The sequence below is a fragment of the Pipistrellus kuhlii genome, unplaced genomic scaffold (assembly GCF_014108245.1).
Source record: "Pipistrellus kuhlii isolate mPipKuh1 unplaced genomic scaffold, mPipKuh1.p scaffold_m20_p_20, whole genome shotgun sequence".
Lineage (NCBI taxonomy): Eukaryota > Metazoa > Chordata > Mammalia > Chiroptera > Vespertilionidae > Pipistrellus > Pipistrellus kuhlii.
Genome location: NW_023425516.1, coordinates 19,246,385 through 19,268,322, shown reverse-complemented (window position 1 = coordinate 19,268,322; position 21,938 = coordinate 19,246,385). Strand labels below are relative to the sequence as shown.

At 60.8% G+C, this 21,938-nt stretch overlaps 2 protein-coding genes and 1 long non-coding RNA gene across 14 annotated transcripts in view; 1 reads left to right on the top strand and 2 right to left on the bottom strand.

Annotated features, from left to right (window-relative positions):
* Nucleotides 1–133: 133 nt before the first annotated feature.
* Nucleotides 134–6,630, bottom strand: GAS2L1 (growth arrest specific 2 like 1). The gene is made up of 6 exons (XM_036449038.2): nt 6,500–6,630; nt 4,235–4,909; nt 2,641–2,748; nt 2,435–2,531; nt 2,194–2,350; nt 134–1,483 (listed from the first exon to the last, which is right to left on the bottom strand). Exons 2-6 carry the CDS (start codon nt 4,889–4,891, stop codon nt 427–429), a joined length of 2,076 nt encoding a protein of 691 aa, XP_036304931.1. The 5' UTR covers nt 4,892–4,909; nt 6,500–6,630; the 3' UTR covers nt 134–426.
* Nucleotides 6,631–6,765: 135 nt separating this feature from the next.
* On the top strand, nt 6,766–14,725 carry LOC123652859. Its single transcript, XR_006742390.1, has 2 exons — nt 6,766–7,191; nt 13,789–14,725. It is a non-coding gene; the product is annotated as an uncharacterized LOC123652859 (long non-coding RNA).
* The window catches only part of EWSR1 (EWS RNA binding protein 1), a 23,629-nt gene continuing 16,200 nt past the window's right edge, over nt 14,510–21,938 (bottom strand). For 3 of the 12 annotated variants that reach the window (XM_045585668.1, XM_045585670.1, XM_045585671.1), the window contains 9 exons: nt 20,742–20,779; nt 20,182–20,214; nt 19,561–19,679; nt 17,026–17,155; nt 16,370–16,528; nt 15,679–15,841; nt 15,341–15,438; nt 14,841–15,093; nt 14,510–14,721 (listed from right to left, as the gene is read on the bottom strand). In XM_045585668.1, the coding sequence (XP_045441624.1) occupies nt 14,682–14,721; nt 14,841–15,093; nt 15,341–15,438; nt 15,679–15,841; nt 16,370–16,528; nt 17,026–17,155; nt 19,561–19,679; nt 20,182–20,214; nt 20,742–20,779 (1,033 nt within the window). In that variant the 3' untranslated portion in view covers nt 14,510–14,681. Of the gene's footprint in view, nt 14,722–14,840; nt 15,094–15,340; nt 15,439–15,678; nt 15,842–16,369; nt 16,529–17,025; nt 17,156–19,560; nt 19,680–20,181; nt 20,215–20,741; nt 20,780–20,949; nt 21,866–21,938 lie in introns of those variants that run through there. The other 9 variants (XM_045585674.1, XM_036449040.2, XM_045585675.1 and 6 more) reach the window with 7 other exon arrangements.

The following is a 21,938-nucleotide window of genomic DNA, read 5'->3' as shown; positions in this document are numbered from 1 at the left end:
AGCGTCGTCTTAAGCGCAGAAACCCGAGTTGCCAGGCTGTGCCCCCCTGAGTTAACGCCAGAATCCCAGCATGGGATGAGGGTGTGATGGCCCCAAGGACCAGACACAGACAGACAGACGGACACACGGGTCTGGAACAGAACTTTACTGTCAGGCTCTGCAGGGCCGCGGGACCTCCGGAGGGCCCTCGCCGGGCTCCTCTAAGGCATTCAATAATATTAGTAATTAAATAGCGATGCTCATCCCCCGATCGGAATGTACAACAGAGGTCCCGTTGTGCCATGGAAGGAAGGGGTCTGGTCCCGTGAGGTCTGGTACCCGAGAGGGGCGGGGGGTGGGGAGTTCCCTGATGCAGAGGGGTTAAGGCCACGAAGGAAAAGGGAGAGGAGGACGGGGGGCCTGGAGGCCGCCGGCCGGGCTGGTCCGTTACATCCAGGAGTCCGGCTCCAGCCGGGGGCTGACGGAGTGCAGGGCACGCCAGGCCCCGGGCGCCGTGGGCTCCGACGGGCGGCGGGGGCCCCGAGGCGTGGGGATCCGTGAGGGTTTCCCGTCCGGCTGCGTGTCCATCCGGCCCCGCGCCCAGGTCCTTGGCGGCTCAGGGCCAGCCAGGCGACTCGCAGGTGCCTCTGGCTGCCCCCCCGCACCGGGGCAGGGGCTGCCTTCATCCGAAGAGCTGGACAGGGCCGGGCCCCGGCCCCCGGGCAGCCCGTTGGCCACCCGGCCGCAGTCCCCCGGTGGGCCACACTTGCCGCCCAGGACGCTGAGGGAGGACGAGGAGGAGCTGGAGGAGCAGTAGGCTGAGTCGGGGCCTGGGGCGTCCGGGGCCCGCGCCGGGTCGGGGGGCGCCGGGTCGGGGGCTGGTCCAGCGGGGGCTCCCCCGGCAGAGCCCCCGAGGGCGCGGGCGTTGGCCAGGAACTCCTCCTCCAGGCGCCGGATCAGCTGCTGCTCGTGCTGCGGGTCCAGCTGCAGGGGCGTGCGGAAGGCGCTGGCCGGCGGGGCGCCCAGCTCGGGGCCGGGGCTGGCGGGCCGGGGCGGCCGGGGGGCTGCGGGGCTGAGGGCGCGGGGCGTGCGGGGGCTGCTCCTGCCGGAGCCCCCGCCGGCCCGGCCCCGCGGCGCCCACGAGTGCTGCCCGGTGCGGTCCCTGCGCACCAGCAGCACCGCCGGCTCCTCGCGGCCCTGGCTCCGGGCCCGCCGGGCGGGGCTGGGGGTGGACAGCGCGGCCCTCCGGCCTCGCGGGGCCTCCTGGGGCCGCCCCCGCTCTAGCTGGTCCCGGGACTGGCTGCGAGGGGCGGGGGGCCGCCTCGGGGAGGCCGGGGGGCCCGTGGTCAGCCGCCGGCCGGGCCGCTCCCTGTCCCTCCGGGCGCCGGGGCCCGAGTCCTCGCTCCGGGCGCCGAGGGGGCCGCTCTGGGCCGAGGAGGCCGAGGAGTCGCTGTCCCCGGAGTAGCGTCTGGAGCGGGGGTGGGGGGGCAGCTGATCCCGGGCCCTGGGGCAGGGGGAGAGAGGGAGAGAGAGGCGGGGGGGGGGAGGGGGGCAAGAGTCATGGAAAGGGGACTGGCCGGCCGGAAGGGTAGGGACAGGAAGGAAGCAGCCGTCCGGGGGGTGGGCGGCGGGGGAGACACCTGTGTTGCTGCAGAGGGTTTGGTGGGGCTCACGTCTGACCCGGGGACTTCCAGGGAGAAGTGAGAGGCCCTGCAGCCGCTGCCCGCTGGCGGCCGGGGCTCCCCTCCCCCGCCCCCGCCCCCGCCCCGGGGCCCTGGAAGCAGCCAGGCCTGGGGACCCTGAGGCCAGGCCGGAGGGAAGCAGGGTTGGCTGAACCGGCTGCCACAGCCCCAGGGCCCGCCCGGCTGTGTTGTTGGTTTGGCTGGGTTGCCGTGGAGACGGGAAGCGAGGCCTGCCCCCACCCACGGGAACTGTTCCCAGGGTGTGAGTCACTGGAGCACAGGCTCCCTCCTCCTCCAGGCCGCTCCCGCCCCATCCCCACCTCCTGGGCCTCCCCCCACCACCACCTCCTGGGCCCCCCACCCCCACTGCTCCTGCTCCATCCCCACCTCCTGGGCCCCCCACCCCCACTGCTCCCGCTCCATCCCCACCTCCTGGGCCCCCCACCCCCACTGCTCCTGCCCCATCCCCACCTCCTGGGCCTCCCGCCCCCACCACCACCTCCTGGGCCTCCCGCCCTGTCCGGCCTCTCACCTGAGGGCGGCCTCGGGCCCCTCCTTGGAGCTCTGTGAGCTCAGGGGGGTCACCTCGGGCCGGGAGCCGCGCCGCTCACCCCCGGGGGCCGGGCTGCCGGGCCGGGGGCTGGGGGTGGGGGAGAAGGTCTGGGTCCTCGGCGGGGCCGGGCGGTGCGCTGTGGGGGGCAGAGGGGGGGCGGGGGGCATGTGAGGGGGGAGCCGCAGAGAGGAGCCCCCTGCCCGCCCGCCCGGGCACCTGCCTGCGGAGGAGCAGCGGCAGGGGTCGTGCTTGTCCAGGTAGTGCTCCAGCGTGTCCCAGCCGCCGCCCACGCGCACCATCACGTGGCTCCTCAGCACCTGCGGGAGCTGCCGGGGTCACAGCGGGCCCGGGGCCCGGGGCCGGGGCCAGGGGGTCCGGGGGCCCGGGTGCCGTCCCGGGCGGCTGCTCCTGGGCCCCCGCGCTTACCCGCACGAAGATGAGCAGGCTGGAGTCTCCCACGCGGTACTTGCCCTCCGAGACCTTGATCATGGGGAACTGGTCCGGGCAGGTGCAGTGGCCCAGGATCTCCCTCACCTGAGGCCAGAGGAGGGGCTGGGGTGAGGGTGACGTCCTCCTCCGGAGCCTGACGTCAGCCACTCCGGGGCCAGGAGGAAGGAAGCCCTTCCGGGGAAGTGTAGCCTCTGCACTTGACCTTTCACCCGCCCTCCTGCCCCCGAGCTGTCAGGCGTCAGAGGATAACGGGAAGGAGGGGCTGTGGCCAGGCCGGGACTGGGGACCCCAGCGAGGCACATCCCTAAAGCCCCGGAGCCTGGGGGGAGCCCTGGAGCCTGGGGGGAGCCCTGGAGCCAGCCCCACTCCCCCTGCGCCCATGCCACAGGCACAGACAGGAAGACTGAGGCCCAGAGGGAGGCCAGCGCCTGGGAGGAGGCAGGTTCAGGGCTTGGCGCCGAGGCAGGGATGCCACAGACACAGCGACATGCACACACAGGCCGCCCGCACGCACGCAGAGCGGGCAGCTTCGCACACGTCCCTCCAGGCCCCGGCTGCCAGGCCGGCCGTGTGGGCGGCCCCGCCCGCTGCCTGCCCACAGCAGAACGGAGGAAACCAGCAGGTGGGGCCTCGGGGGACGGTGACCCTGGCCCAGGGCAGGGGTGTGGTGGCAGCCTCGGCCCACGCCATCCGGCTGCTGCCCTCCAGAGCAGGCACATCCCAGCCCCGGCCCCCGATAAGAAGGAAACTCTGGGCCTGGCTGCGGGGGCGTCAGGGACACCCAGGCCCTGGGAGGAGCGGGAGCGGGGGCACGGTCTGGCCCCTGCTCTGCTCAGGCATTACTAACGCTGCCGCTCCGGAGCAGCCCTGGCCTGGCTCCCACACAAATGACGTGGGAGGGGCCCACGGAGCCCCTGGGAGCTTCCCCGGGCACCCCCGAGTCCCTCCTGGGCGCCCCGCACCGTGTGCTGGCCACGTGCCCCAGGCACCCACTTCACACGGAGCACCTGGATGCAACTGCCTGGCACTTGAGTGAGGGCACACAGGAGGGGCTCAGACCTTGTGGCCCCTGGAGGGAGGTCCCACACCCAGCCCTTGTCTGGTACCTGGGGCTCAGATTATTATTATTTTTAAATATATTGATTTTTCAGAGAGGAAGGGAGAGGGATAGAGAGCTAGAAACATCCATGAGAGAGAAACATCGACACTCCCCTTCCCCCACCGGAGATGTGCCCGCAACCAAGGCACATGCCCTTGACCGGAATCCAACCTGGGACCCCTCAGTCTGTCTGCAGACTGACCGCTCTGTCCACTGAGCCGAACCGGTTTCGGCATGGGGCTCAGATCTTATCCCAGCTCAGCTCAGAGGCCTTTCCGACCTCCCCCTCTGTAGGTGCGCTCATCTTGGTGCGAGGTATACACTCGGTGCTCAATATGTGCACCTTCCCCGGGGACAGGCTGTCCCGCAGCGGTCCGTAAACACTCGGTGCTCAATATGTGCACCTTCCCCGGGGACAGGCTGCCTGGTCCTGGCGCAGCGCAGGGTGAGGGGGCGCAGGGCGGGACTCACCAGCTCGTCCAGGTTGCGCAGGTCCGTGGGCGTCATGCGGGGCCCCCGGGCGGGAGCCCCTGGCGCGGAGGCGGCGGCGGAGGCGGCGGCGGCGGTTTCGGGGGCGCCCTCCCCCGCGGCCTGGGGGGCGTGGGGCGCGGCGGGCGCGGCCCGCAGCTCCTGCTCGATCTCCTGCTCAAACTGCACGAGGCGGGGGGCGAGCAGGCCGAGGCGGGCGCCGCGCCGCGCCACCTCCAGCAGGCACAGCACCACGCTCTTCTCGTTCTTGCGCAGCACCAGGTCCTCCGTCTCGAACATGAGCACCTCGGGCACCGCCAGCTCCGCGCGGCACCAGCCGATGAAGGTGGCCACGTTGTCCCGGGCCACGAAGGAGCCGGGCGCCACGCCCTGGGCCTGGAAGGCCACGCCGCGGGCGGGCCGGGCGGCGGCCCGGGCGCGGGCGGCCGCGGCCACGGCGTTGGCGTGCTGGCACAGCGCGGTGCCCGTGGCCAGCCCCGCCAGGAAGCCGTCGCCCCCGCCGGGCAGGCCCAGGCCGTACAGCGCGTTGAGCCACTCGGCCAGGTCCTCCTTCATGGCCTCCACGTAGGCCTCGCTCGAGCGGAACGGCCGCACGCTCTTGGCCGCCGAGCCCGCGATGCTCGCCACCGGGTCCGCCATGCCCGGGCCGCGGGGTCACTGCGGGCGGGCACAGAGCGGACGGCGGTGAGGATGCGGCAGGGAGGACTCCACAGACCCAGCGCCTGGACCCATCCACCTGCCACGTCAGGCCGCGCGCCTGCGGGTGCAGCCTGGCTGGGAGACATGGCTCTGGCCCTCAGTGTCCCCATCGCTGAAATGGGCACAGTCACAGCACCGTCCTCCCCAGACCTAACGGGGTCATTTTTACAAGTGATTTTCGTGTCCATGAGTGCTTGCTGTTTGGCTCTTGGGGGGCGGGGAGCGGACTGGGGGGCCTGGCTGAGTCCTGTTTGGCTCTTGGGGGGCGGGGAGTGGAGGGGGGGGCCTGGCTGAGTCCTGTTTGGCTCTTGGGGGGCGGGGAGCAGACTGGGGGGCCTGGCTGAGTCCTGTTTGACTTTTGGGGGGCGGGGAGCAGACCGGGGGGGGGGGGCCTGGCTGAGTCCTGTTTGGCTCTTGGGGGGCGGGGAGCGGACTGGGGGGCCTGGCTGAGTCCTGTTTGGCTCTTGGGGGGCGGGGAGTGGAGGGGGGGGCCTGGCTGAGTCCTGTTTGGCTCTTGGGGGGCGGGGAGCAGACTGGGGGGCCTGGCTGAGTCCTGTTTGACTTTTGGGGGGCGGGGAGCAGACCGGGGGGCCTGGCTGAGTCCTGTTTGGCTTTTGGGGGGCGGGGAGCAGACCGGGGGGCCTGGCTGAGTCCTGTTTGGCTTTTGGGGGGTGGGGAGCAGACCGGGGGGCCTGGCTGAGTCCTGTTTGGCTTTTGGGGGGCGGGGAGTGGAGGGGGTGCCTGGCTGAGTCCTATTTGGCTCTTGGGGGGCGGGGAGCAGACCGGGGGGCCTGGCTGAGTCCTGTTTGGCTTTTGGGGGGCGGGGAGTGGAGGGGGGGCCTGGCTGAGTCCTGTTTGGCTCTTGGGGGGTGGGGAGACCGGGGGGCCTGGCTGAGTCTTGTTTGGCTCTTGGGGGGTGGGGAGCAGACAGGGGGGGGAGGCGGGGGGGGCCTGGCTGAGTCCTCCCTCCCAGGCAGGGAGCACCATCCGGGCCGCCCAGTGACAGGGGGAGAGGGAGAGAGAGGACCGCACAGCCAGACGCACAGCGGACAGGAGAGGGGCCAGGCCCTGGCTGGCGGGCAGGGGTTCGCCCGCTGCTGGGGGGCAGGGGGCTGCCCAGAGGACATCTCCTCCCCCGGAAGGCGCGGGCCGCCCTCAGCCCCCTCCCCAAGGACACAGACGGACCGGCAGTCCCTGTCACTCACTGCGTGGCCAGGGCTGGGGTGGGATCATGGTCTCCATTTCACAGACAAGGAAACTGAGGCGCAGAGAGGGCCAGAGCGCCCTCAGGGCTGCGCACCAGGGCGCGGGGCGGTGGAGACGGGGCTGGAGCCCAGGCCCGGGCCGAGGGCCGATCCCAAGCGGAGACGGGCAGCCGCCGGGGCCAGGCCCCGCCTCCGGAGCCTCCCCAGCGCCCGGTGCCTCCCTCCCTGCCTCCCTGCCTCCGCCGGACTCTGGCCTCCAGCCGCCGGCCCTCCTTTCCCAGACTCCGGCCCAGAGAGGGCGCGGGGCTGCCCAAGGTCACACAGCCCGCGTCCCCTCGCTCACCTGGCTCATCCCGCGGCCTCGGGGAGCATCGCCCCGGCGGGCGGGGGCCGGAGCCGGGCCACGGCGGAGAGGCGCCGCCCGGGCCCTGGGATCCGGTCTCCGATCCGCTCTCCGGTCTCCGTTCTCCGGTCTCCGCTCTCCGGTCCCCGGTCTCCGGTCTCCGGGCCGGTCCGTCCGCCGCTGCCCGGGAGCCTGGCCCCGCCCCCGGGATTGGGATCCGGCCGGAGGGGGCGGGCGGGCGCGCTCTTAAAGGGGCCGCAGCTCCCGGCCTGCGGGCGGCGGGGCGCGGGGAGGAGCCGGAGTCTCCTGACTCGGGCGGCCCGGCCCTCCGCCCCGGCGAGGCGGCACCAGGGCCCTAGGAGGCCGTCCTGCCACCGGAGGTCCGCCCTCCCCCAGGCCGGTCCCCGCAGCCCCTCCCGCCCTCCGGGTCCCCCGGGAGGGGTTCGGGGTTCGGGGTTCGGTTCCCCGCCCCCTTAGTGTTCTCCCTGGAGAAGGCCGCGGGCCTGAGGCTGAGACGGACTCCGGAAGCGATAGAGCCGGCGCTGCCGAGTCACCTCCGGCTGGAATGGGCCCTCGGGGCCAGACAAGGAGCCCCCACCCAGGGGTGCCAGCCGCCGCGGGGGGTGGGGGGCGGCCCCGCAGTGCCCGCCCCGCGTCCTGCTCCACGGCGAACGGTCGTCTTTCACCCCGAGGTTAGGGGACCCATTTCATGGATTGGAACACTGAGGCGCGGAGGGTGGGGGGCTGATCCCAGCGGATCTGACCCTGTGAGTCCTGCCCGGGTCCCAGGCCTGGCTCCGGGGGAGCCAGTCGAGCTGGGGAGAGTTACACACACACACACACACACACACACACACCCATCCTGGTCTCTCTTCATACTGCAGAGCGGGGCCTGGCTGGGTCCTTGGGAAGTCCTGCCCGCCCTGCGGCCGGCTGGGCGGGAACCAGGCCGGCCGAGGAGCAGCCCTGCTGGCCAGGCTAGGCCAGTGAGGCCTGGGAGAGGGGTGAGGGGAGCACTGTCAACAACAGCCCAGACTTGGAGCTTTAGGAAAGCTCCTACTATGTGCCAGACCACTCTGTGCCCTTGACCTGAAGCCACCTCCATGAGCAACACTTTTATGCCCAAACTGGAGCTCAGCCCAGGAGCAGCTGGAGCTGGCGGTCTGAACATGACTGTAATCAGGGATTGCCCTCATTCCAGGATCAGGGCTTTTTTTTTTTTTTTGAGTGCCTACTGTGTGCCAGACTTCCCGGTGCCAGGCCGCTCATGTGCATCATCTCGCCAGGTCCTCATGGCCTTGCAAAAAGTGGACTGTGCTCAGCCCCACGCAGGCCTGCCCTTCGCTCCAGTGCCCTCCCCACCGCGGAGGGAGCCGGGCCCACAGCTGCCAGTAGGAATGGCCGCGCCCAGGTGTCACCTGCTGTGTGCGGAGTCTCTCAGCACCGGAGCGAAAAGCAGGCAACGAAACGGGAGGCAGCTGCTGGGGAGGAGAGGAGGGGGGCCGGGTGACGGGGAGCAGGAGTCCAGAGGGCACTGGGGGCGAGGGGGGCGGAGGGAGGGATGAAGATGGAGACAGCGGAGGCAGACGAAGCAGGCTGTGGGCTGTGCCTCTTTTGAGGGGTTCAGAGCAGAGGAGGGTGTGACCTGACTGGTCTGAACAGGTTCCCGGTGGCAGCTGTGCTGGGCTGGCTCCTGGCTGTGTTTTGAGGGCAGAGCTGGCAGGAGGAGTGGAGTGGGACGTGAGGACAGAGTTGGGAGCACCGCCGGGTGTGGGGCTGCTGGCAGGTGGGGCAGAGGCGTGGGAACCGGGGAAGACGGGGTGTGGATACTGAGGAATTTAACCCTGGGAGCGCTCCTGTTCGCCCGTGTCCTCGTTTTACACTTTAAGGAAACTGAGGCCCGGAGGGGCCAGGGGGTGTGGTCAGCTGCTGGGCAGTGTGACTCCTGCAGGGCTGGACGGAGGAGAGGTCAGGGGACCCCCTCAGCCTGGGGCACCCGGGGGCGCAGGCTCCCTGCCCGGCTCCCGGAGGGGGCAGCGGCCTGGACCGCGGAGGCCCATCCACACCGTGGACCTCAGCGTCCGACTCCAGCGGGTGTGGCCAGACCTGGGGCCCCGGCCACGGTGGTTCTTGACTTTGACCCCGTCTGTGTGTGGCAGCCGCGTCCGATCCTCCGGGAAGGCGGGAGGGGCGGGAGGGGCGGGCTCGGGTGGTCTGGGGCCCACAGGCCTCACGGCCCTCGGGGTGCAGGCGCTGGGCCAGGGGGCATGTGGCCAAAACGTTTGTCCCCGCCGCTGGGGCCAGGGAGCAGCCTGCCGGCAGCCTGGTTGCAGCTGGAGGTCAGGTGACGGCCATGCAGTGCCCAGGTCCTCGCGGTGCCCGGCAGCTGGTCTGAGCTGTGAGCACAGCCGGGGGGCGACAGGGGACTTGGGGGTGCTCTGCCCAAATGTGGGTCACCATGGCCACTCTGCGCCCCGTCTGTGGACAAAGGGCCCGCTTCCAGAGAAAGCCCCGGAGCACCTGCCTCCTGCCCCTCTGCCCTCCTGCCCTCCTGCCCTTCTGCCCTCCTGCCCCTCCAGCTGCTCCGGGAAGGGGGTCTGCCCGGCCGGCCGGGTGGGGTCCTTACTCCATGCAGAAAAGATCTCACCGCACGAGTCCAGTAGGGGGCGGTTATTAAAGCTGGGCCCGCAAACAAGCAAGGGCCTGGGACGGAGAAAGGAGCGGGCCGGCGGGGGGGGGGGGGGGGGGGGGGGAGGCACTGTGTGAAGCGGGGGAATGAGCCCGGGCGGGGCTGCTTTGCTCCCTAAGGAGTCAGGGGAAAGGGGGCCTGGGACAGGATGGGGGGGGCGGTCTGGTGTGAACTGCTGCTGCCCAGTGCTCCCTGGCTGCCAGCCTGTGGGGCCCCCGGATTGGGGAGATGCTGGGAGGAAAGAGGTGGGAGCTGGGCAGGCTCCGGGCGGGGAGGGGCACTGGGCCCTTTGTCCTGAGCCCTTTGAAAGGCTGATGGTCAGGGAGGTCTGAGCGGGAAGATCAATAGAATATTCATCCGCTTTATGCTGATGTGCCAGAATGAGATCTGTTTGTTCTTTTAACGTCAGCCGTCCTCGGTGTGTGGCTGGCAAATGGCACAAATTGGATCTGCTGTCTCCTGAGTGATGTAAGCTATTGACCCTCTGGATGGTGAGAAGTGCAAACCTTTTACTATTTAAAAAAAAAATTTTTTTAAATCTTTATTGTTGAAAGTATTACATATGTGTGTCCCCCCCCTTTTAGCCCGCCCCCACTCCAGGCCTGCACCCCCTATTGTCCGTGTCCATGGGTTACACACACATGCATGTGTGTTGATCACTTCCCACCAGTCTCTCCTCTGAGGCCCGCAGTCTGCTCCATGCTTCCATGCCTCTGGATCTCTTTTGCTCATCAGTTTATTTTGTTCATTAGATTCCACATAGGAGTGAGATCCTGTGATACTTGTCTTTCTCTGACTGGCTTATTTCGCTTAGCATAATGCTCCCCAGGTCCCTCCCTGCTGCCTCTAAGGTAAGAGGTCCTTTTTGACGGCTGCGTAGTATTCCATGGTGTAGACGGCTGCGTAGTATTCCACAGCCTTTTTAAAATCTATTCCTCTGCTGATGGGCACCCGGGCTGTTTCCAGGTCTTCGCTGTTGCACATTATGTCACTGTGGACATAGGGGTGCCTAAGTCCTTTCTGATTGGTGTTTCGGGGTTCTTAGGATATAGTCCTAGCAGTGGGGTCCCGGGGTCAAATGGCAGTTCCCCGTTGAACCTTTTGAGGACGTTCCATGCTGTTCTCCTCCGGTCTGCGTTCCCGCCGGCAGAGCAGGAGGCTCCCTTCTCTCCCACCCTCGCCTGCACTTGTCGTTGGTTGATTTGTTGATGGTGGCCATTCTGACAGGTGTGAGGTGGGTTTTTGCATCTCTCTGATGAGCGGTGACTTTGAGCATGTTTTTGTATGTTTCGTGGCCATCTGGATGTCCGCTTTGGAGAAATGTCTGTTTAGATCCTTTGCCCAATTTTTGATTGGATTGTTTGTCTTCCTTCCGATAGGTTGTATGAGTTCCTTACAAATTTTGGGTATTAACCCTTTATCAGAAGTGTCATTGCCAAATATGTTCTCCCATAAGGTGGGTTCTCTTTTCGTTTTGTTGATGGTCTCTCTTGCTGTGCAGAAGCTTTTTATTTGCGTGTCGTCCCATTTGTTTATTTTCTCCTTAGTTTCCTTTGCCCTGCCTAGGACAGTGGTTGGCAAACTGTGGCTCTTGAACCACATGTGGCTCTTTGGCCCCTTGAGTGTGGCTCTTCCACAAAATACCACGGCCTGGGCAAGTCTATGTTGAAGAAGTGGCGTTAGAAGGTTAAGTTTAAAAAATCTGGCTCTCAAAAGAAATGTCAATCATGGTCCTGTTGACATTGGGCTCTGTTGACTGACGAGTTTGCCAATCACTTCCCTAGGAGATGGATCTGTAAACATATTGCTATGAGAGATGTCTGAGATTTTTTCTAAGATTTTTATGGTTTCATGACTTAATATTTAAGTCTTTTTATCCACCTTGAGTTTATTTTTGTGGTCTAGTTCCATTTTTTTGCATGTATCTGCCCAATTTTTCCAAAACCACTTATTGAAGAGACTGCCTTGACTCCATTGTATATTCTTGCCTCCTTTGTCAAATATTAATTGAGCATAATGGCTTGGGTCGATTTCTGGGATCTCTGTTCTGTTTCATCGATCTATATGTCTGTTCTTATGCCAGTACCAGGCTGTTTTGATTATAGTGGGTTTATAGGATAACTTGATATCTGGTATTGTGATTCCGCCAACTTTGTTCTTCTTTCTGAAAATTGCTGCACTTGCTCTATCCAGCGTGGCTCAGTGGATAGAGCATCAGCCTGCAGACTGAAAGGTCCCGGGTTCGATTTTGGTTAAGGGCACAGGCCTGGGTTTCGGGCTCAATCCCCAGTGTGGGGGCGGGCAGGAGGCCGCCAAATCAATGATTCTTGCTCATCATTGATGTTGCTATCTCTCTCCCTCTCCCTTCCTCTCTGAAATCAATAAAAATACATTTTAAGCCCTGACCAGTTTGGCTCAGTGGATAGAGTGTCAGCCTGTGGACCGAAGGGTCCTGGGTTTGATTCCGGTCAAGGGCATGTACCTTGGTTGCGGGCACATCCACAGTCAGGGGTATGCAGGAGGCAGCTGATCAATGTTTCTCTCTCATCGATGTTTCTAGCTCTCTATCCCTCTCCCTTCCCCTTTGTAAAAAAAAAAAAAAAAAAAAAAAATCAATAAAACATATATTTAAATATATATATTTTAAAAATTGTTGCAGCTATTCAAGGTCTCTGTTGGTTCCACATAAATTTTTGGAAATTTTTTTCTAGATCTGTGATACATGCCGTTGGTATTTTATTAGGGGCTGCATTGAATGGCCAACCCATGAACACAGTGTATTCTCTCAGTGGTTTGTGTCTGTCTCGCTTTTCAGTGTCCTGTAGTTCTCTGAGCACAGGTCTGTTATCTGCTTGCAAACCATTTACTCTTAAGTGCCCATGGTTTAGGGAAGATAGGACTTACTGGATGGCTGTAAACTGTTTAACTACCTGCCTCAGTCTCCCCGTTCCGCTTGTCCTGGTTTACTGGCTGTCTCAACACTCTGCCCACTGCTCACCCATCGCCCGCAGCTCTGAGAGCCTTTGTCAGCTCGGTGTCCGGGCGTCCAGGGGCTCAGCTCCCGGTGGCATTGGCCACTAGCCCCGGTCACTCTGTCCTTGGCCCCCCAGCCCCTGCAGCCCCGGGGCCCCGAGTTCCTCCTGTGGATGAGCCACTTCCTGCGGCCTCTGCTCATGTGTGGGCCAGGGATTAGTCACCCCACTGACTCCACAACCATTGCCCGGGCCCTCCGGGCGTGGCTTTGTGGGACCATGAGGCTGCGTTGGAAATTTTTATTCCAAGCGTGACTGGCCAGGAGCCGAGTTTGCAGCAGGAGGTGGAGACCAGGCAAGGCTTTTCCTCTGACTTCCGTCACCTCTCCTGTTTTCTCCCGCCCCTGCCCATCCTGTTCCCACTCCCTTCTCCCCGGGCACCGACCAGCTTTGTACGGTCCTTTGAGACACAGCCAGACTGGGCGCCTGAGGCCGCGCGGGCTGGACATTTGCTTCAGCGGGGAGAAATGGGCCTGCCTCACAAACACCTCCATCCTCAGCCGCCGGACCCAGCACCTCCTCCCGGGAGGGCCACGGACTTAGTGCGAGTGACAGACCCCCCTCCGGGCAGGGACAGCCTCAGGCTCCGGGCGATGGATGTCTGCGCAGCTTCCCAAGGGCTGTTGTCCTCTCAGCTGCGAGGGTGGAGCCGCACCCAGAGCACCGCCGTTCAGGAAGGAGTGAGGGTGGGCCCCTCCATGCCAGGCCCCATTCCTCACCTGAGGAAAGATCAGCATTCCTCCCCTCAGGCTCATTAGGAATGGACCGTGCCGGCAGTGCTTGCAGGGTGCTCGGGTTAAGTGCTTGCAGGGTGCTTGTGCTTGCAGGGTGCTCAGGTTAAGTCCGGGCCTCGGTGTGCAGTCACGGCGGAGGTGTTGGAAGGAGCACCCTTGGCTTCATGGGGGAGCCGTGCTGGCCTATGTGCTGGACCACAGCGGGCAGGGCAGAGCGGGCAGCGGTCACGTGGGGTGGGAGTCCCTAGAAGTGATGACACGGTGTGGACAGTCACTGGCCAATAGGGGGAGAGGGAAGCAGGGACCTGGGGCCTGGGCTGTTGTGGGAGGTTTGGGGGGGTGCAGTTTGAAGACCCGATGGGTTGGGAGGGGACCAGAGTGGGTTCCAGAGAACAAGGAGCCAGGGACCCTGAGGTCCAGGCATGGCCAGCGCTTGTTGGCGAGACGGGGTGGAGCAGCGGGCAGGGTCCAGCCCACACCCAGGGGCGGCGCTGGGAGGCTGCCCCCAGGGGGCGGGGTCAGCCAGGCGGCGGGTGAGGGGGGGGCCAGCACTGGCCTCGGGCCGCTCATGTCAGAGGTGGGGGCAGGGAGGCGCAGTGAGGGGAGGCGAAGGGCCGTGACGGGAGCTGCTGTCAGTGGAGGGCACTGGTGAGGAGTGGGTTTTAGAAAGGAGCGGAGAAGTGGCAGCTGGAGGGGGATGGGGACGGGTAAAGGGCGGTGCTGACCGGTCGCTGTGGGCTGGGGAAGGCGCAGGGCGAGCCCGTGGCCAGCGAAGCGGGTGCTCCCCGGGCAGGCATGGGCGGAAGCCATTACAAATGGTCGTTCCTTCCCCAGGCTCACGGTGCCTGCCCCCTGGGACCTTCTTTTCTGACTGGACCGTGGTGAGGCTGTGGTGCTCATCAGACGTGGAGAACCTTCTGGTAAGTCTCTGTCTGTGGCTGAAACCAGTGCACAGAGGGTGCGACAAGCATGCCCATTGGAAACCAACCTGGACATTGGACCCCGCACAAGGCAACCAGGGACCACATCTCACAGGCGGCCTGTTTCAGTACCAGGCGGCTTACCGAGTTTAAAACTCACCATGACAGGAAGCACCATGTCTGAGTGGGAAGATCGATCCCCCGCGGGCTTCCCCAGGCAGAGCTTCCTGGAGCTGCAGAGTCCGCTGCCCTGAGGGCCCCGGGGCACTAAGGGCTCCGGCCTGCCCACCACGGCCGCCCCAGTCCTCCCCACAGTCCCGGGCTGACACCCCCTGCCTGGCTGGCGGCACCATGTCGACCCGCGGGCTCGGTTTGTTTTCACATCAGGACCCTTAAATGAGCCGCTGTCCGGGGGCACCCACTTCCCACGACAGGGGCTCCCCCAGGTAGACACGCAGCAACTGCGGAACATAGGCCGAGAAGGATGACTGTTTATAAACATTTGGAATTTTATTTAAAAAAAAATCACAACCATGAACACCGTTACAGTTCGAGGCCCTCTTGGCATGCTCACAGGGCTCCCGTCAGTTAGTTAAACAACCATCTTTAAAAGGAAGAAAGAAAACTCGGCACACTACCGTTGAACTTGTTTTAATGTTTCTTCACAAATGGTGAAAAATACTAAAGTACAGACAAGGAATAATCATAATGTTGTGGCCAACATTATAAATATGGAATTATAAATTTAAAACATTTCTGGTTTAAAAAATAAATCTGGTAGCCAACGCAGCCTGCGGGGTCTCTCATCTAGTAGGGCCGGTCTCTGCGCTCCTGGCGGTGCTCGCCTCTGCGGGGAGAGGGGGGCGCAGTTAAACGGGGAGCGGGAGGGAGCCCCCCCAGACCTGGTGCCGGGAGCTTCCTGCCGCTGACAGAGCCGCCGGCCCACGGCGCTTCCCCACCACATACTTATCCATCTTCCCGGGTCCTCCACGCCCGCCTCTCCGTCCTCCCATCTGCTCCATCAGAGGCCCAGGAGGACCCCCGGGGCCGCCCCGTCTGCCGCCACCGAAGCCGCCGCGGTCCATGCCCCGGCCGCCGCGGAAGCCGCCTCTGTCCCCGCCGCGGCCGCCTCGGAACATGCCGCCGGGCCCGCCGCGGTCCATGAGGCCGCCTCTGCCTCCCCGCATGCCGCCGGGCCCGCCTCTCCCGCGGTCGCCGCCTGGTGGGAGGAAGGACAGGTCAGGGCAGGGCGGACGGACGGTGGAAGCACAAGCCCTGTGGCCCGGAGCAGACCTGCCGTGGCGGGGACACCTGGGATGGCCGCCACTGAGCAGTGATGGCGGAGGGAGGGCCAGAGGCACTCTCTGCACCTCTGACCCGTTCCCGCAGGGACAGCGGGAGGCCACCCAGCCCAAGTTAACGAGGTTTAATACCGAGAAGCTGAGGGGCCCCAAGCCTGTACCTACCCGGGGGCGGGAAGGGCGGCGGGAGGAAGCCCTCAGGCTTCGGGGCCTTACACTGGTTGCATTCTGTTCTCCAGGCGAAATTCTGGTTGCCACACCCCCTGCATAGAACACACAACAGGAAGCATCAACTGACTGAACTGAGGGTGTCTCTGCTCGTGCAGCCTCCTGTCAGCAGGCCCTGGCGGCACTGCGCTGTGACCTTTAGGAGGTGCTGGGGCAGCTGGTAAGTGACCCCCTCGCCTCCCCGAGCCCCCAGCCCCCAGCAGCGCCAGGCATCACACAGCCCTGCTCTGAAGGGAGCGGGGCCCTGTGCGTGGTGGTGTGCGAGGAGCACGTACGGGTTGGGGCACTGCCAGTCTCCGGCGCGGTGCTGCACGTTGCCGCCTCCGGAGGGGTTTCCCCGGGAGCCCCGGGGCCCGCGTGGCGGGAAGCCGCCTCTGTCTCCTCCTCGGCCTCCCATGCGGCCCATGGGGCCGCCGGGACCTCCTGGGCCCCCCGGACCTGAAACACGAGAGAACAATCACCCTTGGTGGCACCAGGTTTGCTACAGGGAAGTGGCCACTGTCGCCATGGCCCCGCCTGCCCTCCCACAGCCCCGGGCCTGAGCTGCACTGGGCACGCCAGCGGCCCAGGGAATCGGTAGCTCCCACCGCGGCGGGAGGGCTGGTGTGTCGTAGATGAAGCGCCCAGAGCGGCGTAAATGCCACAGCCCGGGGGTGACACCAGGCACAGCGTCCCAGCTCTGGCCAACCAAAGCAGTCCTCGCTTCCTTTTGCTCCCATAAACTTAACTTTTAAGAGAAGCATTGACGGGAGAGACACCCATCAGCTGCCTCCCACCTGTGCCCCACCTGGGATCGAACCCAAGACATAGGACTACGCTCCAGGTGAGCCACACCGGCCACGACACTCCCGTCACGCTCACTGCCAGCAGCCGGCGGCCCGACATTGACCGCGTCCCTTTCTCACATCATTCATCCTCGTCCACCCGAGAAACCCAGTGTCTCCAGCTCCGGGCGCAGGCACTTACAGTCCAGGAACCGGTCAGGCAGGTGCGGATGCCTACCTCCCCGCAGCGGCGGCGGCATCCCCCTGCCCTCCCGGGGCGGCATGCCCCCCCGCATGCTGTTCATCGGGGGCTTCTTCCGGGCCAGGGAGACCTTCAGCTTGCTGCCCTGGAAATCCTTCCCTGGAACGAGATGGAGAACATCAGTCCTCCCGCCGCCAGCTCTCCCCCTGGAAGCCCAGGCGAGGGAGACCACCCTCTCCTCCTCCCCCACCCGCTGCACAGTGGCCCCGCCACAATCTCAGCGCCTCATGGAGGGACCAGAAAAAGCCTGTAGACATCCTCAGACCTCGAGGAAAGGCCAGCTGGGTCGGGGTGGGGTGGCACCCTTGCCCGGTGCAGGGTGAGAAGCCAGGATGGGAAGAACAGGAAGTGCTGAGAGAGGAGAGCCAGGGCCTCTGACACTTGGAGTGGATTTTCCCTGAAAATCTCATCATCAATTTCAAGGCCATAGCTACCAATATTAAATTAAAAAGTACAGTGCTAACAGGGTCTGTACCTTCTGCTATCTGTGCTGAGAGAACCACGTCCTAACAGTCAGAATGAATCTGTTAAAGCAGACACAGGCAGCATCTGCCGCCGGTGCAGCGAGCACACCTCACTGACGCCAAGGGTCCTACCGTCAAACCAGTCCACGGCCGCCTTGGCAGTCGGCGGGTCCTCATAGGACACTGTGGCGTCGCCTTTGGGCTTTCCCGTTTCCTTGTCCAAGTAGATGTGGATCATGGGCTGTCCAGTTCTCTTGTTCATCTAGGACCAAACAGCACAGGAGATTGACCAAGTCCACAGACATGCAGAGCAACCCCCCAAAGGCAGCCTCTTTCCCAGGCGCCTGTTCAGTCAGATGTTACTTTATCGAAGGGGGAGTTATGGGCGACTTGTTTCCTATATTACTACGCCAAATATATAAAATGATGCTCCCCTTAGATGTTTTATCTTAAGAACTAAAATAGGCTCAAAACCCCCGTGTGTCCGTGAGCAGCACGGGCCTCGTCCTGGTGTCCGGGCGAGAGGTGGTCCAGCATGGAGTCCGTCACGTAACAAACGACTGGCAGAGGTAAGTAACCTTCAAACACTGCGCCCCGGCAGACAGGGCTGTGGGATCTTACTAAGTGCAGCACAGCCAGCGCTCCCTCGGAGCTGGGACGGACCACTAGTCTCTCAGCTGAGCGCCAGATGCAACCGGCCAATCGGCTTCGTGTGCGTGTGTGCGCGTGTGGCATTAAACGTGAACACGATCTGAGTCCAATCTACGCATTTGTTTATACACCTAGAGATGCTTGAATGCCTGAATCCAGGGCTTTAAAAGAGGTGCGCCTGGCTGGCGTGGCCCAGTGGTTGAGTGTCAACCTATGAACCAGGATGTCTCAGTTCAATTCCCGGTCATGATCCTCTCTCATCAGTGATGTTTCTCTCACTCTCCTCTCTGAAATCATATATACAATATAAAGAACTATAATATAAATAGACAACCCAATGAAAAACGAGAATAAGACACAAACATATTTCATAACAGATGGCGGACAGGGAAAAAGCAAATTGAAAAACTAGCCGGTTGGAAGACATGCTCCCCAGTAGCGGTGAGGATGGAGAATGAATCAGTGATGCTGTCGGCCACACCATCTTGTCAAGCTAACCATGTACATACTTTAAGCAATTTTATGCCTGGGTATGGCTGGTCCTCATCCTTCATGGATTAAATATACAAATTTGCCTGCTCTCAAAAATAAAAAGCTACAAACTCCAACACCAGTGGCACTTTTGTGGTTATGTGCAGACACGCTGAGTGGCAGAAATTTTACGTTGCCTGACACACATGTGACTCAGCTGAGGTCACACAAGACAACACTCCGCCCTCTCCTTCCCATTCTCTCTACAGGTGACCCAAGGAGATACTGGAGGGCGGGGCGGGCAGAGCAGCTGGGAAAATCTTAATACAACCGAGGCAGTCACCAGGACGGAACTCCTTTCTCCGTAAAACAGCGAGCTACCGGGTGATAGTTTCAGGGTTGTCACCTACGTGAGACATGCCTTCACTCACTGTGTTTGCGGTGACCTTCAGACACCGTAACAAGAATGACTGTACACACGTGAGAGAAGCTGAACGAGGATGCGCACTGCAGCATGGCTCACACAGTCAAACCCTAGAACCAACCCACCCGCTTTTAAGAGAATGTCCTTAATAAATGAAACTCAAGATTCCCAAACCTGAGCTTCTGTTCTAGGGACCCGCCTTCCTGTCTCACAATCAATTTGTTAGTCTTCCCATATCTCCCCCCCCTCCCCCCCCCCCCAGCGCGGATCAAAACTTCAGTCACACAGCCCCGAGTTGGCCGGGAAAGCTGCCTCCATCATTGTGAAATGCCTTCTCCGCGCCAAGCTTTATGGATGGCCCCGTTCCTTTAACTCCCACCCGTCTTGCTGTACGGTTTTCCTCTGTGACTCATTGTTTACCATTCCTTTCTGACCACGTTCCTTGCTGTGCGAACTCCAATGGCTTTTTTCTGGGTGACCTTGTACACTGCCACAATAGTACCGCCTTATGGCCAAATTATCAAATATGCTTAAGCTATGCTCAGCAGTTATTTTTTAAAAAGGTTTTTGTCCTGGCCGGTGGCTCAGTTGGTTGGATGTCGTCCTGTGCACCAAGGGATTGCCGGTTCGATCACCAATGTGGGGTGTGCAGGAGGCAGCGATCAATGTTAAGCTCTCAAACCAATGTTTCTCTTCCTCTCAAAATTAAAACTATTTAAAAAAAAATATATTTTATTGATTTGTTTAGAGAGGAAGGGAGAGAGATAGAGAGCTAGAAACATCGATGAGAGAGTCACAGATCAGCTGCCTCTTGCACACCCCCCACTGGGGACATGCCCGCAACCAAGGTACATGCCCCTGACCGGAATCGAACCCGGGGCCCCTCAGTCCCCAAGCCGACGCTCTATCCATTGAGCCAAACCGGTGCTGGCTTAAAACTATTTTTTTTTGAAAAAGTAAAGATTCAATTAAAAACCCGATTTTATGGTATGCTAAGGAGCAACTCACAACACATCCAGAAAGAAAAATCAGTCAACTTCAGAAACTACTCTTCACAGCAACTCAGTCTCTTAAAATGCGCGGTGGCGGACCTGCCGGATGGCACGGTTATGCCAACTCACCTTAACCACGCCGCACTGCTTGAAGAAGTCTGCCAGGTCGTCCAGAGTCACATTGTCATTTAAGCCTTGCACATAAATGGCACTATTGTCAGAGTCTTCATCCGGATCGACAGGTGGGCCTTCCAAAAGAAGGCAGGAGGGAGTCACTGTCATGTATGCACAGGGGCCGAGTGACCAGCTGTCCCTATGCCCACTAGCCCTCATCACAAGCTAGAACTGCCCATCAGATTAATAAGAAAGCCATGAGACTTCCGGTTTATTCTGTTTAAGGCCACTATGAGTAGGTGCCCCCCCCCCTTTTTTTTAATCCTCGCCCAAGAATATTTTCCATTGATCTGAGAGAGGGGGGGAGAGACACAGAGTGGCTGCATCAGGCACACATTCTGACAAGGCTGGGGATCATGCCTGCGACCAAAGTAGGTGCCCTTGACCGGAATTGAACCCAGCCTTCAGCCTCTTTCCACTGAGCCAAAATGGCTAGGGCGAGTAGATGCTTTTGATCAAAGAAGCCCCAAACTGCCCTCGACACCAATGATTCACATTCATCTATGAGGCTGCTAAACTACCACACCCTGTGCTATGTGTGCATAAAGCAGTGTGAAAGGTAAAAATTAAAATCACCTAAATCAAGATCCGGTCCTTCATCCATGGGTCCTGCCAACCAGGAAAGATCATATAAAACATTATCAGTGCGTGTCTTGCAAGCTACAAAACCTTACAAACACACATAACTATCTACTATACCACCATTTGATGGGGCTCCATTAAACTCAAAATGACCCGCACCGCTAAAATGGAGCAGTGCCCCTTTAACGTTCGTGAAAGGTTTGCTAGGGTTTTTTCTTTGCTGGTTTGCTTTTAAACCGTTAACCAAATACACTCTCAGTGCTTATGTGCCAAATTAGTATTAAATTTAAGTCAAAATTTTTCCTCCAAACCAAATTTAAAAAATGTATTTCCCCCACATTACAGAAGCAGTTGATCAATACTTCAAGTCACCCTTTGTTTGTAACCAAGGTTAACCTCATTACCCCTAAGACAAGGCCGGCAGTACCCATTAGTCTCTTGTATAGATCATTTTTAAACCGCTTATAAAACTAATAAAAAATTATAGTTTTCTAAAAACTGACTGTATTTTTTTTTTTTTTAAACACTATCCATGGTAATACTCAAAAACTTACCACCAGGCTTATTGAAGCCACCTCGCTCTCCAGCGCTGCTGGGGGGATAAACGAAGAAATGAAGGCCTTTCCCTTTAAAAGCCAGTACCGCTCTGAGCCGTGGGGGGGCTCGTGGGGAAGAAGGGCACTGGCTAAACATCTCCAAACAACGATCTCTCTCAGCTTGTCACTATGCCTTTCTTCAGGGCAGCTCGCTCACTTCCTGTCCATACCACCTTGCGGGTCTGACTGTACAGTGTGGTTGGCTCCTCTCATTTCGGGCTGGTATTAACAGTGCAATACTTGGCAAATGGGGGAAATAGATCCCGAACACCCACCCCGTGAGCTGGAAAAGAGCGCGTGGTGTCGAGAGGAACAGCAAGCCGGGGACTGTGGGACGGACTTTCCATGTTCATAAAGGTGCACCCTCAAGCTCTCCCAGGGCTCCCTAACCATCAGAGAACGGAGACAGCTACACTAGTGACCACACACACCAGAGGACGCATCCGCCGTCTTCAGCATAAAGCCACACACTGCCGGGCACTAGGGAATTTAGTCACTGTGGAAAGAAAATTTACAACCAACTCCAAGGCTAACTGGACTGGGGGTGCAACTTTACAGACATAGCAGTTGAGAGAAACAACAGTGGCAGGATCAAGTTCCCGCCTTACATACTTAAAGGGTAAGAAACTGTGAATTGGGCCTTTTTAACCTCCTTTATATTAAATAAAGGCAGTTCCTCAGTGGGAGGCCCTGAGCCTTTCTAACCAGTATTGCACCTTTAATACCCGAATATACAATTTCAAGCTGTTGCATGCAGCTTTGTGTCTCTCTCTTTTTTTTAAGTACACACCATAAAATTCCTCTCCCTTTAAACACAAAAGTTTACACTTTAATGTTACACAATTCCAGAGTATTATGATACCTCCTCTGGTTCATTACCAAACAACAAGTATGCAGTTACCAAAGTTACAGAAGGATTCCATTTATACAATGAAAACACTTTGTTAAAAATATTCTATGTATATTTTTCCTCTCCATATGGACACCGTGTCTAGTCCCACTTTTCATTATGCTGCCGGCTGAGTACTGAGTACGGGTACTTTTTAAGTATTGAAGTGTATACAAGGCTCTCACTTTGTAACCTGTAGCATATAAATGCGACAAAGCATGTTAAAAAGTTTCCACGTTTAACAGCCAATGAAAATATCAAAATAC

What these genes read in the sequence shown, in the direction of transcription:
- GAS2L1 (XM_036449038.2), bottom strand. Translation starts at nt 4,891, where the DNA reads ATGGCGGACCCGGTGGCGAGCATCGCGGGCTCGGCGGCCAAGAGCGTG. An exon ending in TGCGCAACCTGGACGAGCTG is followed by an intron (nt 2,749 to 4,234) that starts GTGAGTCCCGCC and finishes CTCTGGCCTCAG; the next exon opens with GTGAGGGAGATCCTGGGCCA. An exon ending in GCCTGCTCATCTTCGTGCGG is followed by an intron (nt 2,532 to 2,640) that starts GTAAGCGCGGGG and finishes CAGCTCCCGCAG; the next exon opens with GTGCTGAGGAGCCACGTGAT.